At 37.9% G+C, this 14,342-nt stretch overlaps 2 protein-coding genes across 6 annotated transcripts in view; both read right to left on the bottom strand.

Annotated features, from left to right (window-relative positions):
- The window catches only part of zzz3 (zinc finger, ZZ-type containing 3), a 53,199-nt gene extending 43,154 nt beyond the window's left edge, over positions 1 to 10,045 (bottom strand). Inside the window, exon 1 of one of the 2 annotated variants that reach the window (XM_055151832.1) lies at positions 8,688 to 10,045. The gene's annotated coding sequence lies outside the window, so the exon portion shown is untranslated. Of the gene's footprint in view, positions 1 to 8,682 lie in introns of both variants that reach the window. The other variant, XM_020941009.2, reaches the window with a different exon arrangement.
- A 404-nt stretch (positions 10,046 to 10,449) lies between these two features.
- The window catches only part of usp33 (ubiquitin specific peptidase 33), a 73,937-nt gene continuing 70,044 nt past the window's right edge, over positions 10,450 to 14,342 (bottom strand). For 3 of the 4 annotated variants that reach the window (XM_055151827.1, XM_055151829.1, XM_055151828.1), the window contains one exon: positions 10,450 to 13,410. In XM_055151827.1, coding sequence (XP_055007802.1) covers positions 13,253 to 13,410 — 158 coding nt within the window. In that variant the 3' untranslated portion in view covers positions 10,450 to 13,252. The remainder of the gene's footprint in view (positions 13,411 to 14,342) is intronic. The other variant, XM_055151831.1, reaches the window with a different exon arrangement.

The following is a 14,342-nucleotide window of genomic DNA, read 5'->3' as shown; positions in this document are numbered from 1 at the left end:
ATGTGACAGCAAAAGTGTGCAAAATATCAAAATATCGATATGTATTGATTAATGTGCTGATACAGTATCGATATCGTGGGCTGCTGTATCGGTAAACTGCTAAGTGTATTTTTTTTTATGTATTTTACTAAATTATTTTGTTCCAGCGCTACAGTTTTGTTGCTTCTTCAGAGGAAGGAAACTCTTTTATGCGACACATTTGACATTTTCACAGTTTTGAGGTTTAAAATGGGTGTGTCTCATATTAGCTCTGAGCACAAGAAGTGGTTTTACAAAGACTTTTAGTTTCACAGCCATGATATAGCCTTTACTTTTTTATTGAATCGAATCGTATCGAATTAAATCGGGGTGGGCAAACTACGGCCCGGGGACCATATGCGACCCTTTTATCTTTATAATCCGGCCTGCTGAACTTGAATAATAGTATAATGATAATAATTTTCAGTGTTTCAGAAGTCATTTCAGTAAATAGTAAATACCGTCGGACTTGAAAGACAGATATTTTGTTGTAATTCTTTGTAATGATTTTCAATTATGGGATATTTCAATAACATGGGAGATGTTTTCTATCATATTCCATGTTATTTTTTTCTCTTATGAGGTGGATTACCAAAAAACTCCATCCATCTGCTCCTGGTCTGACCCTTCTGTCAAATTTTAGAACCTTTTGTGGCCCATGAGTCAAAAATTTGCCCACTCCTGAATTAAATGCTCCCTGTATCGAGATATGTATCGTATCGGCAACTTCTGAACGATACCCAGCCCTATAAGACAGTGCTAACAGTGAATACCCCATAAAACCCCGTCTTTAATTTGTACTGTCTTGCTCTTGTACAGTTATATTGCTTAAGCAGCTCAAGACCAAAACGTCAAAATCTAACAACAAAGTGTTTTATTGACACGATAATCAGAAAGTGCAATCAGCTTCTCGTACTAAATGCATTTTTGACCCTGAAGTATCCTCCAGTCAAGATCATGACTCATAAATCCGATGACAGAGGACAGAGAAAATCCGCTCGTGAAGGTTGTACAGACGTTGTGACATTCAAGCAGAGCAATAAAGACGAGACGTGGACAACTGTAAAGAATAAAAATGACAGCGTCCATTAGTGATATGAATAGACCTTCTATAAATGTTACAGACGGTGCAATGTTATATTACAACATACAAGATATTTAAAGGAATTTATTTAGGATTAATAGGGCTGAAAGATTAATTTAAAAATCTGAACTGAAATGAGCAAATCGGAAATGTTGCAATTTCTTAAGTACTAAAATTTCCTCCGCAAACAACAAAATGTTCTGTCTTATTCTGCGTAAAATCTACTAACCCTGTACTTTATATCTGTATAAACATGTTTGTATTAGTTCAGACTTTTTGTTAATTCTCCCAGACGAGTTTAAAACATGAACTTTGAACAGAATCATATTATTAAAACATAAATCGTAAGATATTGTTCCAAAATCTTTCAGTTAATTGATCCATTGCACATATGGATTTAATTGGTAAAACCTACAATAACAACGCTTTTATAATAGGGTTGAAACATGATTGCAATTAAATGGTAATTTGCGTGGTCATAATTTGCAAAGAATGCTAAACAACCCTCTAGTTTAGACATCTTAAAACATGTTCTGAAATGCATACAGGTCTGAGCGTTTCATATTTCAGTCTTGTCTTAAATGTTAATGGCTCTTGTACTGTACTGTATAGAGACGACTGATACTTTTTAGTGTAATGACAATCTCTAAATCTTAAATCTACAGCAGATATTTGATTTGGCTCGCACATCCTCATAACAAATATATACATAAGGCTTTATTTGAACAGTGGAGTTGAAAGAGAGTACTGCAAAAGGTAACTATACACCGTTTTGTAGTAAAACAAGGCTGTGGAACAATTAAAATGACCTAAAATCGGCTCTACGCATCAGTTTAAAAATATCAACAGAGCTTATTGGTTTTTTCTCTGGATTCTAAACTAAAAGTATCGTACCAGCAGTTTAAAAAAACGCATTCGATCTCTAGTATTGCACAAAAACATGAATTTTGATAAAAGTTAAACAGCAATTGTCTGACAAACCTTATGAATTGATCAGTAGTTGGGGAAAATATCAAAAAAATATCCAAAGCAAACCCATTTCTCGTTAAGTCTGACTCAAATGAAAAAACAAACAAACAAGACTTCATAGAAATAGAGATGCGATGCGTACAAATATTGAGTATATTTTAAGAAATCCACAATCAAACATTTGTTAAAAGACATTAAAGTTGGAACTAGCACAGTGTTTCCCACAGAAAATTTCCGTGCACGGAGAAAAACTGAGGAGCGGGCGGGTGTGCGGAGATTCCGAGTGACGAACGCAGTTTTGCGAGGATTCACGTGGTTCGGAGAGAGACGTGAAGTAGTCAAGGCGGGGGTCACTTTTTGTCAAAGCGGCCACCTTAACTATAAAATCCTGCGGGAAACACTGTAGTAAAAAGGTCTGGAAATCCTATTAAAGGCGCACTATGTAACTTTTTGGTTGCTTCTTTCTATGAATACGTAATTGTTCTGCCAGGAATTTTCCACAGTATGACATTAAACAGCTTTACTTTACATTTATTCAATTACAGATGGTTTTATAGCTCAAAAATACCAAGAAACCTACATAAATATAACCGAGATATCGTCAAAAGTCTCACAACAATACAATATATCAAATTACAAAATCCTTTGCACTGTTTTTTAGTACCAATAGCTAATAAACATTGCAAACTACATATCCCATGACTCATTTCCGCGCAGACAACTTGAAGAAATATGTTTTTACTTGAATTCTTGGGATTATGATGGAAATAATTCACATCAACATCTTTTATTTTAAAAGCAAAAAAGTGTCGTATCCACAATTATATCAGCCTCTGAAAAATATCGGAATAAATATCGTACTGTGAGACACATATCGTGATAATATCGTACCGAGAGATTTGGATATCGTTACATCTATAAATCCATAAATATACATAAAAAACAGGCATTCTGACTGTGAGTGGGATTGCCTCTCCACAGATCTGAGCAGTAACTTGGTCAGGTTGGGTTTTCATGAAGATAGAAAGGTTTAAAACAAAGCAATAACATCTCCGTGAAGAAAAGCATTTGACGTACCCTTCACCAGAAAAAGTTTAACAGTTTAATAGTTCGTCAAATAGTCATGATTATTTGAGTAACGGTCTGAGCCCTCGACCAAAACAAACAAAGAGATTTTATTTATTCAAGTCAAAATGATCCAAGCCTACCTGGGAATGACACTTTTGGCCTTGTACAGTGTGTGACCACAGCGGAGTGGGCTGGAGAGAGCGTGATGTGGTTTGTCCATGCATAAAATAAGAGAGAGAACCAAAGAAAAACAGAAGGGAGCAGAGCCGGGGACGCATTCAGAAAGAGCAGTCACCCTTGGACCAGACACGACTAAACTAATTAGGCTCATCTGCCCCGCTATCCATCGGACAGAACGTTTCAGCTTCTTCTACAATCTATAGAGTCGTGTTACAGGATTAGCTTTAAATATCGTGCGTACTTATAAGGCGGACTGTGGAACTTTTCTGGTGGAGGCTCCGGCACCAGTTTTTGTCTCTATTTTGATGTCGTGGCTTAATTTTGAATTCGAACATTGAAGGAAAAGCAATTAACATCTTCACGGAGACAAGCAGGAGGCAGACCTAGGCTTGTAATGATAACAAATACTGAAGTGCTGAAGAAAAATACTAGAATTATGTCCAAAAACTATTCTAAATGTAAAATAATGTTAAAACAAACTTACTGTAATAAATAAACAGCAGAATGACACACTTAAGTACTTAGTTTGTATCTGTAATGAGCCATAGAAGTTAATTAAATGAACTGTTTATGGCTTAAATCCCATTATATAACCACAAACTTCCAAGTAGCACAAAGAAAATGCACAGACACTATATAATAACCAACCAAAAGTATAGTTTCAGCTTTCATTTACAGAACAGACCCTACTACACAAAGGTTACATAGAGGACTTTTAAATGGAACTCCAAAAGGCTAATCATTTCCATGTCATAACCAGAAGTGGCATGTTATTCATCATACAAATGACATTTCTGGCATTTCCGGATTTTGTGTATTTCTTGTAAAAGTAGAACACAACCCATGGAGTAATATAGCTCACAACAGCTTCATAAATTTAACGACCACAAGACATTAAACATTGTGCGTAAACTATCCTATATCATTCATAACTAAGGCTGTCAAAAGTATCGAAAATAAGCTACTAATCAATACTAAGGGCCTGTTTACATGGGTAAAAACGACAAAATATTTTATTGGAAGTGTCTTTTGTTTAGATGGTGACGGCATTTTTGGGGCTTAAAAACACAAAAATCTGAAACCACCCTCCAGAGTGGAAAAGTGGAATACGTTCCGTCGTAGTGTTTCCGACTACTCAGCCCAAGACGCAAAACTCTGGTCAGATCTGCTCATGTCGCGTGCGAGCCGTCTGACATGCATACACAATCGAATTCCACATACTTTTGCGTCACCGTATGCATGCAGAATTCCTCCCGAAAACACTCATCTAAACGTGGAATAAAAAATGAAGACACGACGACACTTTTGCGTCTTCTGTTCAGACCGTCACCTTATAAACGTAGCGTAAAGTCAGTATTGAAAATAGATACGCAATATAACAAGTATCGAAACTGAAAAAATTCCATAAACATGACAAAATGTGACCTTTCTTGTACAGTTTTAGAGTAATCTTAAACTTTATCAACACCAGTATAGAACCACAAGGTAAATTAAAGAAAGAAAATTACATCATTTTGTCTAAGCGTAATTTTTTTTCCAATATTTGTGGTATTGAAATTAATATTAAGTACTGAGCCTTTTCCTTAGTATCGAAATCAAGTTTGAAATTTTAGTATCGTAACACTATTCAAAACAAAAGTGTATTTCACAACTTTCACAATTTTTTGTTAAGTTCTATTTCTACAAACAAGCAACAAAACGCCCAAGCTGAATTCTGTTTCTGCACTTCTTAAAATATCAAAAAACCACCAAACGAATCAACAGCCTAACTTTATTTTCTCACAACACCAGTTCAGTTCCAGTCCACAACCGTTGGAGTAGTTTGCAGAAGCTGACAGGAGCGATGACAGGTGCGAAAAGATTTATGCTACAGCAAAAGCCTGCTACCACAATGTGCAAACACTTAAAGTACACTTTAGCTATTCCTACAAGAGAGATGGCCACCAATTCATTATGTACTGACACAAACATACACACAAAATAAAAATAACACAAAATATAAACATGAGAATGAACCGTAAACGACTAGTATAAATAAACGAAAGCGTGACATGAAAAACAGCAGTCATTTTGGTATGGTTGAATTATTTAAAGGTTTTATATGACTCTAAATGGAGTCTTGTGAGATTTATGCTGTTACCTCATCAAAAAAAACCACAAACTTCCCAATTAAAACAAGATAAACTAATGTACACATCATCTGTTGATTCAACGTTACAGCTCATCTCTGCAGTAAGTAAACATTTCATTGGGTATTTCCATTTGAATCAACCTCGCAGTGATCCTGAGATGCAAACCACGCAAAATAGTTCAGTAAACCAGTTATTCGACTAAATAATTTGTAGGACGGCACACTATATCGTAAAAGAATCGATATCACAGTATTGACTGACGCGATAATCGACATACTGAATCACAATAACATGGTTCTCGATAATGGATGCACCGATACGATACTGGTATTGGATTTACCATATTTTCCGGGCTATTAGACGCATTCTTAAGCCTCCAACCCCATCAAAAAACGACCGCGCGCCCCACAATCCAGAGCGTCCTATACACGAATCCACTCGAGTGTCTCAGCACAACTTCAGGAAACTACAAAGCCACACCACCCACAGCGCACGCAAACACGCACGGAGCAGACAGCGACCGCGTGGCGAAAAACACCCACAGCCACACTCATCACTCCACGCCGACGAGGAACGGAAGAACGAACCGAAAAAGCGAGTGCAATGTGCCACTTCTATACACAACTGAGTCACTGCGAACACGCCGACAATTCAGCGGTCCCAGACAGCACCCTCCCTACACGCCACAACTGAACAAAGCCCAGAGTCACCGTGAACGTGCAAACAAAGTCCCACTGACCCATCCAACTGTTGTGTTTCGTTTAATGCGCCTTATAGTCCGGTGCAGTTTATATGTGAAAAAAGTTCGAAAATAGACCATTCAGTGACAGTGTGCCTTATAATCCAGAGCGACCAATAGTGCAGAAAATACGGTACGTGCCGATAATAAAATATATGGAGAACAGGCTCTATTCACGTTCTGTCACAAACCGGGAAGACGTTTGGAAAGATGCAATGACGACTTCCAGCGGGCTCTGTTCATGGTAGTATGTCTGACAAAATATAGGAAAAAATTAGAAAATGTCCCAGTTTTCTTCATCTCCATGTCATTGTAGCGTTCCGTTATGTTCGGCTAATGAACAATTACAACCAAACCTCAGTTTTCATCATTTCCCCACTGACACACAACTCTGAGTGCACTGGGTACATGTGATTAAAAGAGATGAGACGTCAAATTCAAGATGATTCCAAACAGCACATACGTATAAAGTCTTCATTTTACCGCTGATCACATTCACTTCAATGGGTTTTATCACAGTCGGTCGGCGAGTCCAGTGTCGGGAACTACACAGGAAGTTGTCATCGCATGTTTCCAAGCGTGTTCCTGGTCTGTGACACAAGCGTGAATAGAGCCTATTGGATATTGGACTAGCTGATACCCTTTTGAGCTATTAACTGGTATAATAAATAGGGGTGTAAAGATATCCAAGTCTCATGATACGATATCGTCACGGTATGAACCTCACAGAACGATATTTATTGCGGTATGGTGGAGACGCTCACGATTAGGGATGTAACAATATCCAAATCTCTCTGTATGATATTTTCACGTTATACATCTCACAGATATTTATTGTGATATTTTGTGGAGGCTAATATGCTACTTTTTCCATTTAAAATACCTTGACAAGATGTAAAAGTACTTAGAACTGTTATTTCTTCTTGCAGACTGCACTGAAATGGAGCAAAGGATCATGGTCTATGTAGTTCCCTTTGTTTTGTTTTTTTAGCTATTGCTGCACCATAACTCTTAATTTAAGCAACGAGACTTGTAATTCGATATATTGTGATGGCCCACGATATTATTTTGAGAACTTTGACGATACGATATCACGATATTTCGATTGTTACATCCCTGTTAATAAGTAATAAGATGACTTACTGGACAATGTTGGCCCAAAACATCTCGAAATATTAAACTTGTATTTCAACGCTATAATGTAGTTGCTTTAAAAGTCACCTGTGGCTCATTTTATATCATACGCTGTTTGTGGAATAAGTAAATAAATTATATTTTCAGTCTCTGCTATAGTATCAGTCAATTGCGGGTATCAGCGCATACTTAAAGCCACTGAAGTATTGATATCGGAACTGAAAAAAATTGATTGTGCATCCCTATCTTCAATCTGAATATACTAAATAAAGCTGGTTTTATTAAGTCCAAAATTTGCTTTGATTTTGTCCTGATTTTAAATTAAGTTTCACTAGTAAATTAAAGCAGGTCATTTTTAGTTTTATTATAACTGCAATTATTGAGTCAAAAAACATCGCAATAATGTAAATATTGCAATTTTAACAGCCATACCGCGTGTCAAAACAATTTTCCAATGTGGTCCATTCTTGATAATTAATCATGATCGTCAAATGAGCAAAGTTGGGGGCACGAGGATGCTCTTTGCAATATGTTGTGAGCCACACGTGCCTGTAGCAAAGAGTTAAACCCCAAATGTCCGCAGCTCATTTAAATCCCCAAACTTTATCTTAAACGACGTGCAGAGCCTGAGTGCATACCTGTCTTGTTTACGGACACCAAAAAACCTACGCGTTAGCACGGTTCTTGGTCCAAGTTACTGAACTGCCATGAGCCTGTTTTGCAGCTAACTAACTTACCGTCAACATTTGTGCTTAAAATTCAGCCTTCCCGTGGTCGGATTCACTCGAGCGCATGCGGTTGCACGAATTAAACCCGCATTGAAGTGTCTAGGAAAGCATGGCACGCAATAATAGCCCGGAGTGATTTGTTTTTCCTCTCATGTAAAGCGACTAGTTGGCCGAGATGCTAGTTCGGCTAATTTTTCCTCCACTAAACGGCATCGTGCACAAGAAGGAATCGCGGTTAAATGCAGCTTTATTTATGTTTTTTACTCAATTAAGACAAATGCTACAGAGCTTATGTGTGCTCGTAGACGTTCATAAGTACATAGAGTGTATTTGGGATTATTTATAGGTAATATAGCGCTTCACCGGGCTATATTCAGAACCAAATAGCATGGTTAGCTCCCGGACCTATTTTAACCAATGGTAACCAGTTAGCATCCGTGGCTAACCTGAGTCTAATATTAGCACGCCGAGCTAGCCCGATTGTTCCAACTTTGCCGACGCGTTCGTGCGCTGCGTAAAACCACATCAACCCAGTCAACAAACTTGGGTTCGATCTCCGCTATCCCGCAAGCGACAAAACTAATGGATCACTCGCGAAGGAGCGTTCGTAGCTTGTAGAATAAAACATACCTCACTTCCGTAAATTTGCAGCACGCTCGGCCGCAGCCATGTTTTTCGCTCCAGTCAAGTTGGGGTTGGGTTGTGGAGCCGAAGCGAAGCCCGAAGCCTCTCCAACCCGCAGCGAGGAGGCGAGCAGCAGCGCCCAAGTGGAGAGCTACGAAGCCAGGCTCTCTGCACAAGCAGCTCACCCCGTGCATCCCCCCCGTGTTTATTTATTTTTTTTTTTTTTGGGGGCCAAATTAAAAACGTGTGCATTTCATACGCTTCTTGTCATACTTTGGAAGAGTCGCGTAAGATGTGGCTGCCGTTTTGCGCCACTGGCCTCTCTCTGAAGTGTCTTGCCCAAGGACGCAACAACAACGTGGATATTCTTCAATTGTTGCATCTTTAAAGTGCCCATATTACACTGTTATAATTAGGAATGTGCAAAAATATTGAAATATCGATTTATCGTATCGTTTTATGTGATGATACAGTATTGATATCGTGGGCTGTTGTATCGATATATCGCCAAGAGTGTTTTTTGGTATATTTTACTGAATTATTTTGGTACAGCGCTACAGTTTTGTTGCTTTTTTAGTGGAAGAAAACTCGTTTATGCGACACATTTGCAATATTTTCACTGTTTTGATGATTAAAATGTTTGTGTTTCATATTAACTTTGCACAAAAAGTGGTTTAACAAAGACTTTTAGAATCACAGCCATGATTTAGCTATTATTTATTATTGAACTGTGTCACATTGATTTGAAATATATCGTATCGAATCGAAAATGCAATGTATCGAGGTATGTATCGTATCGGCAACTTCTTAATGATACCCAGCCTTAGTTTTCATGTTGTTTCATCATTAAAAAAATACTTGAGGCTGTGTTTTGTTTCATTTACACATGTTAACACACAAACCCTGCATGTTTAGGCTGTTTCAGTTTTTCTCTCTAACAGAAAACACTCTATTCCACCTTGTGATGTCACGCGGTGATACAGAAATGCTCTGTTTTTAAACTCCAAACACCTTTACTAGAATCATTTTGGATAATTTCAGCCCTGGAATAGCCAATCTCTACTGAAAACTACCAGCAGCAGAAGGTGGAAAAGAGCATTTTAAGTTTGAGAGATGTAGACAGATCAATAATGCTCGACTACTCAAACGTGTGAATGAAACAAAACACAACTCCAGGTAAGTTTTTGATGAAGTAATAACATTTTGACATCTTCACAACAATCTGTTTCAGGGAATAAAGGACCTTTAAATCTTCAAACTTTATCAAATAATGTGCAAAGATCTGGCTTGTTTATGGAAAGCTACAAAACCAGACTGTTGTTTTACTGAAAATTATATTACCAGCATAGATTTAAGCTTTTACAGCACTTTAGAGTAGTCAAGTATGTATTCACTACTTCTACATCTGAAGCCACAGCTGCCATTGGGGCATGCTGACAGAGAAGTGGCTGCTATTTTACGCCAATGGCCTCTCAAACTACCTCACCTCATCTTCATCAATCGCTCACACAAAATCAACCAGTGAAGTGTCTCATTTAACCCACCAAAAGCATTTAAATCTCCAAGCTTTATCAAATTACGTGCAAAGAGCTGGCTTGTTTATGTAAAGTGGCAAAAACAGCAAAGACAAGGAGTTACTTTTTTATACTTTTGTGTAAATATTGAACGAAAATATACAGGATATTGGAGGCAGAGTGATTGAAATGTCTTGTTGTGAATATTCCAAGTTGCAGTAAATGTCTGGCTACCCTAAAATAACGACAGTCACCACAATTTTCAGCATGGATTTATCAAGTTTTAATAGTGCCAGCTTGCAAAATCAGCAAAGATCTTACGTATAGGGACATATGCAATGACTTCTCGTAGCATTACAGTGATTTGTTGTTGGCCGATTCCCTCGGTAGCCAACACTTGAAGCAACATGCCCTTTAATTCTGAAAAAAAATAATGCCTTTAATTGATTAGTTTTCTAAGATTAAAGATAGTGCGATTTCTCTAGTTTAGTTTAATATAGTGGACACTGTTCTAGAGATTGTGAGCAGCTTTCAATGTACATGCGGTTAAACGTGAACATGTGTAATATGATTTCGAGCATGCATTCTTAAACAGCTTGTGGCCTGCCCATGTAGTCTTTTCTCTTTAAATATGCAAATTCTATCGACATAAATGCAAAATTCACTTCTTGTTTGTGATAAATAGTCAAGTGCTGCCAACGTACTTTCGTTAATGGTACATTCTAATGCAGTGGTTCTCAAACTGGGGCCGGTACCAGCGGTCAGTGGGTCTTCAAACCAGTTCAGACCCGTTTTCGAAGAGTTTCAGTCCTGGTTTAGACCTATTTTAGACAATATTATGACTTTTCTAGTAGAGGATAGGCGCATGCTTTTTCATATGTTATTGCTTTGCCGGGAATGTTCCATAGTACGGCATTAAACATATCAGATTTGCAGAAAGACATCCCCGCTCCTATGTTTTTCAAGGGATTTTTGTGCACTAAAAGACTTGTAAATGAGTAAATGTAAGCGAGATAGGTTTAACAGCATGCTTTGGAACATTTCAGGAAACGCAAGAACATATCCATGGAGACAAGCAGGTCGCAGGCCCATCACCAGAAAAGTTACACAGTGTACTTTTAAGTCATGTTTAGTAATTAAAGAGGGGGTATTACACATCTACGGGGTTTTAATTGCTAACACATTATAAACTTAGATCACCATGTTACTTATTATTGTTTTGGAAATCGTATATTCGCAGAAAACAAATTACCGTATTTTCCACACAATAGGGCGCACTCAAAAGCCTCCAGCCCCATCAAAAAATATTAGTACGCGCCCCACAATCCAAAGCAACCTACAACCTATACACGAATCCACTCGGGTGTCCCAGCACAACTTCAGTAAACTACAAAGCCGCACTATCCGCAGAACATGGAAACAGCGACTGCACAGCGAAAAACACCCACAGCCACACTCGTCACTCCACGCCGACGAGGAACGGACGAATGAACTGAAAAAGTGAGTGCAATGTGCCACTTCTAGACACAACTGAACAACTGAGTCACTGCGAACACGCCGACAATCCAGCGATCCCAGACAGCACCCTCCCTACACGCCACAACTGAACAAAGCCCAGAGTCACCGTGAACGCCACAAACTCCCATGGACCCATCCAACTGTTGTGTTTCGTTTAAAGTCCGGTGCGGTTTATTTGTGAAAAAAGTTAGAAAATAGACCATTCTATGACAGTGCGCCTTATAATCCAGAGCGCCTAATAGTGCGGAAAATACGGTATGAACATATTTAATAAGCTTCATTTTCATTTTTGAAGCTCGTTGAGTTCCTCCTCCCTTTGCTCTCCGTCTTCCACTATCACTTTACAACATTTCAATAATTTAAATCAGGTTTGTGAAGTCGTAGTGTATCGTTTTGCATCCTATTTGTGTATTTATGGAGAATTGTCATGTGGGAGCATTGGACCGAATCGTACAGCTAATCGTACAGTAAGGAGGGTTCGAATAGTGCCTGGGAGAGATCGCTAGATTACTCAGACATGCTAAAACCTCTTTAGGCATGTTTTTGATGAGGGAACAAAGTTATAGCATGGCCAATTTCGCGTAATACCCCCTTTTTAACATCATTTTTGAAAGCTCGATATTTTCTGTGGCGGTACGTGAAGTTTGAGAATCACTGGTCTAATACAAACCACACATTTGCATTGAAAACACGCCGTTTTGAAGTCATCTACAGATCAGTGCAAAAACATACAGAATCATTCCTGAGACTAGTTCCCATTAAGTCCCTTCATAACCTTTTAACAGTGTCACAAATATCTCTTTCTCCACCATTCATTACAATAGAAGTGAGTCTTATTTACAGCAAAATCAACAATGTAATAGGTTGCGTTCACATTTTATTTATTTATTATTATTTCTTTAGTTAGTTAAAGTTCATTTGTGCTGATAGAGAAGGAATTAAAGTTTGTGCCGGTTTTGTTTTATGTAGTTAGGTTCAGTAATTACAGCGATATTAATCTTAAGCCAGGTCAAAATTGTAAGAATGTTACAGAAAGCTAGTGTTGTGACGAAACTAAAATTACAAACTCGATTCTAAAGAATAGACTCGATACTCAATACCGATACCGCGTTGATGATCTGTGCAATCCCTCAGTGGTCCATGGGCGTCTGGTTAGTTGGAAAACTGTTTTAGCATCAGATTTTCGATACTTGTGACAGCTCCTAATGTGAACACAACCTATTTCGATCGATCATTTTCAGCAACACGTAAAATTCTGGTCGAGGAAAAAAAAGAAACAAAACAAACAGATATGGCATTCAGAAGGACTCATAGCTGCACATCAACAAAATGCTTGGTTCAAAAACGTGGAAACTACAATGCTACGGTGACTTATTCTCGTTTTTATACACATCTGTACAGCAAGTCATTTTTTCTTCATGTGAGCTGTCAAAAGGCTGCCGTGAAGCGAGGAAACGCGAGGTCCATTTGAAATAAAAAGTGCAAAATAATGAAGGCGTTTAGTTTGATTTTCCTTGCAGAGTTCATGTGTTCTTCGGAATAATTTAAAGCGACCGCGTCTCCACTTCGATCTTCTCTTCCGATTGGCTCGTTTCCGACTCTTGGTGGGTGACGCTCGGGCGAACCGTGACCAAGGGGCCGCCGCCGTAAATCGAGTGGAGGAAGTTCCACGTTTCTTCGGAGATCTGCCCCGAATCAGCTCCTACGGAATCAAAACATAACATTAACGTGAGGTCGGGGATAGATTTATGGTCTGTCCTGGTCTGGTCCTGGTTTGAACCTGATGTTAAATTGGTTTGGTTCAGTTTGGTTCACGTGTAGTCTGGTCCATTCCAGATTTCGTGAAGGTGGGTTGTACTAAGTTACATTTACACAGTTACATTTACTTGAGCAACTATTTTAGAGAAATTGTAGCATATTTTTACTCCTTCTTGAGTAATATTTTTATTGAAGTAACAGAGTATAAATTGTGGTGACTCTTCCCCCTGTGAGTAAAGCTTTTTTTTTTTTTTTACTTAATTTTTCTTAGAATGTTTTAGTTATGTCTATGATAAATTTACATACAGAAATTATTAGTATTGTGAAACATTTGTCAGACCAACCAAAAAAAAAAAGGAAAAATTATTAAAAATGAAATAAAAATAAACTAGGAGGCCATCAAACTAGTGACAACTGCAAAGATGTATAAAAAAATTACATTGAGATTTGTTTTGATTGTAAGATTTCCACTTTTTCCAATGAAGTGACTAAAGCTTTGTGTTGACAATATGAAATGATTTGAACATTTGTGTTTCTTTCTCTGCTCCTTTAGATATAACTTAGTTTGTCTAATTTTTGCATCTATCCGTTGAAAACAACAATTTTATACATTATTTAATGCTTTGTCGTTCAAATTAAATTAATAATCATAATAATAACAATGCATCAGTTTTATATAGCGCTTTTCTGGACACGCAAAGACGCTTTTACAGATCATTATTCATTCATCCGTACCCATACTCCATACCTGGTGGTAGTCAAATTAAAATTATAAATCAGATTTTTGTCCCGACAGTTTAAGTCCCGTCTTGGACACAAAAATTGGAAATAGCATGGCAACTCAAACCCCTTGTATAAGCAGCTCATCAGATCCGC

Source organism: Boleophthalmus pectinirostris, unplaced genomic scaffold, assembly GCF_026225935.1.
Source record: "Boleophthalmus pectinirostris isolate CB_2022bp ecotype Guang Dong unplaced genomic scaffold, ASM2622593v1 HiC_scaffold_16, whole genome shotgun sequence".
NCBI lineage: Eukaryota > Metazoa > Chordata > Actinopteri > Gobiiformes > Gobiidae > Boleophthalmus > Boleophthalmus pectinirostris.
The sequence above is the reverse complement of the archived record's forward strand: the minus strand, read 5'-3'. Positions and strand labels throughout refer to the sequence as shown.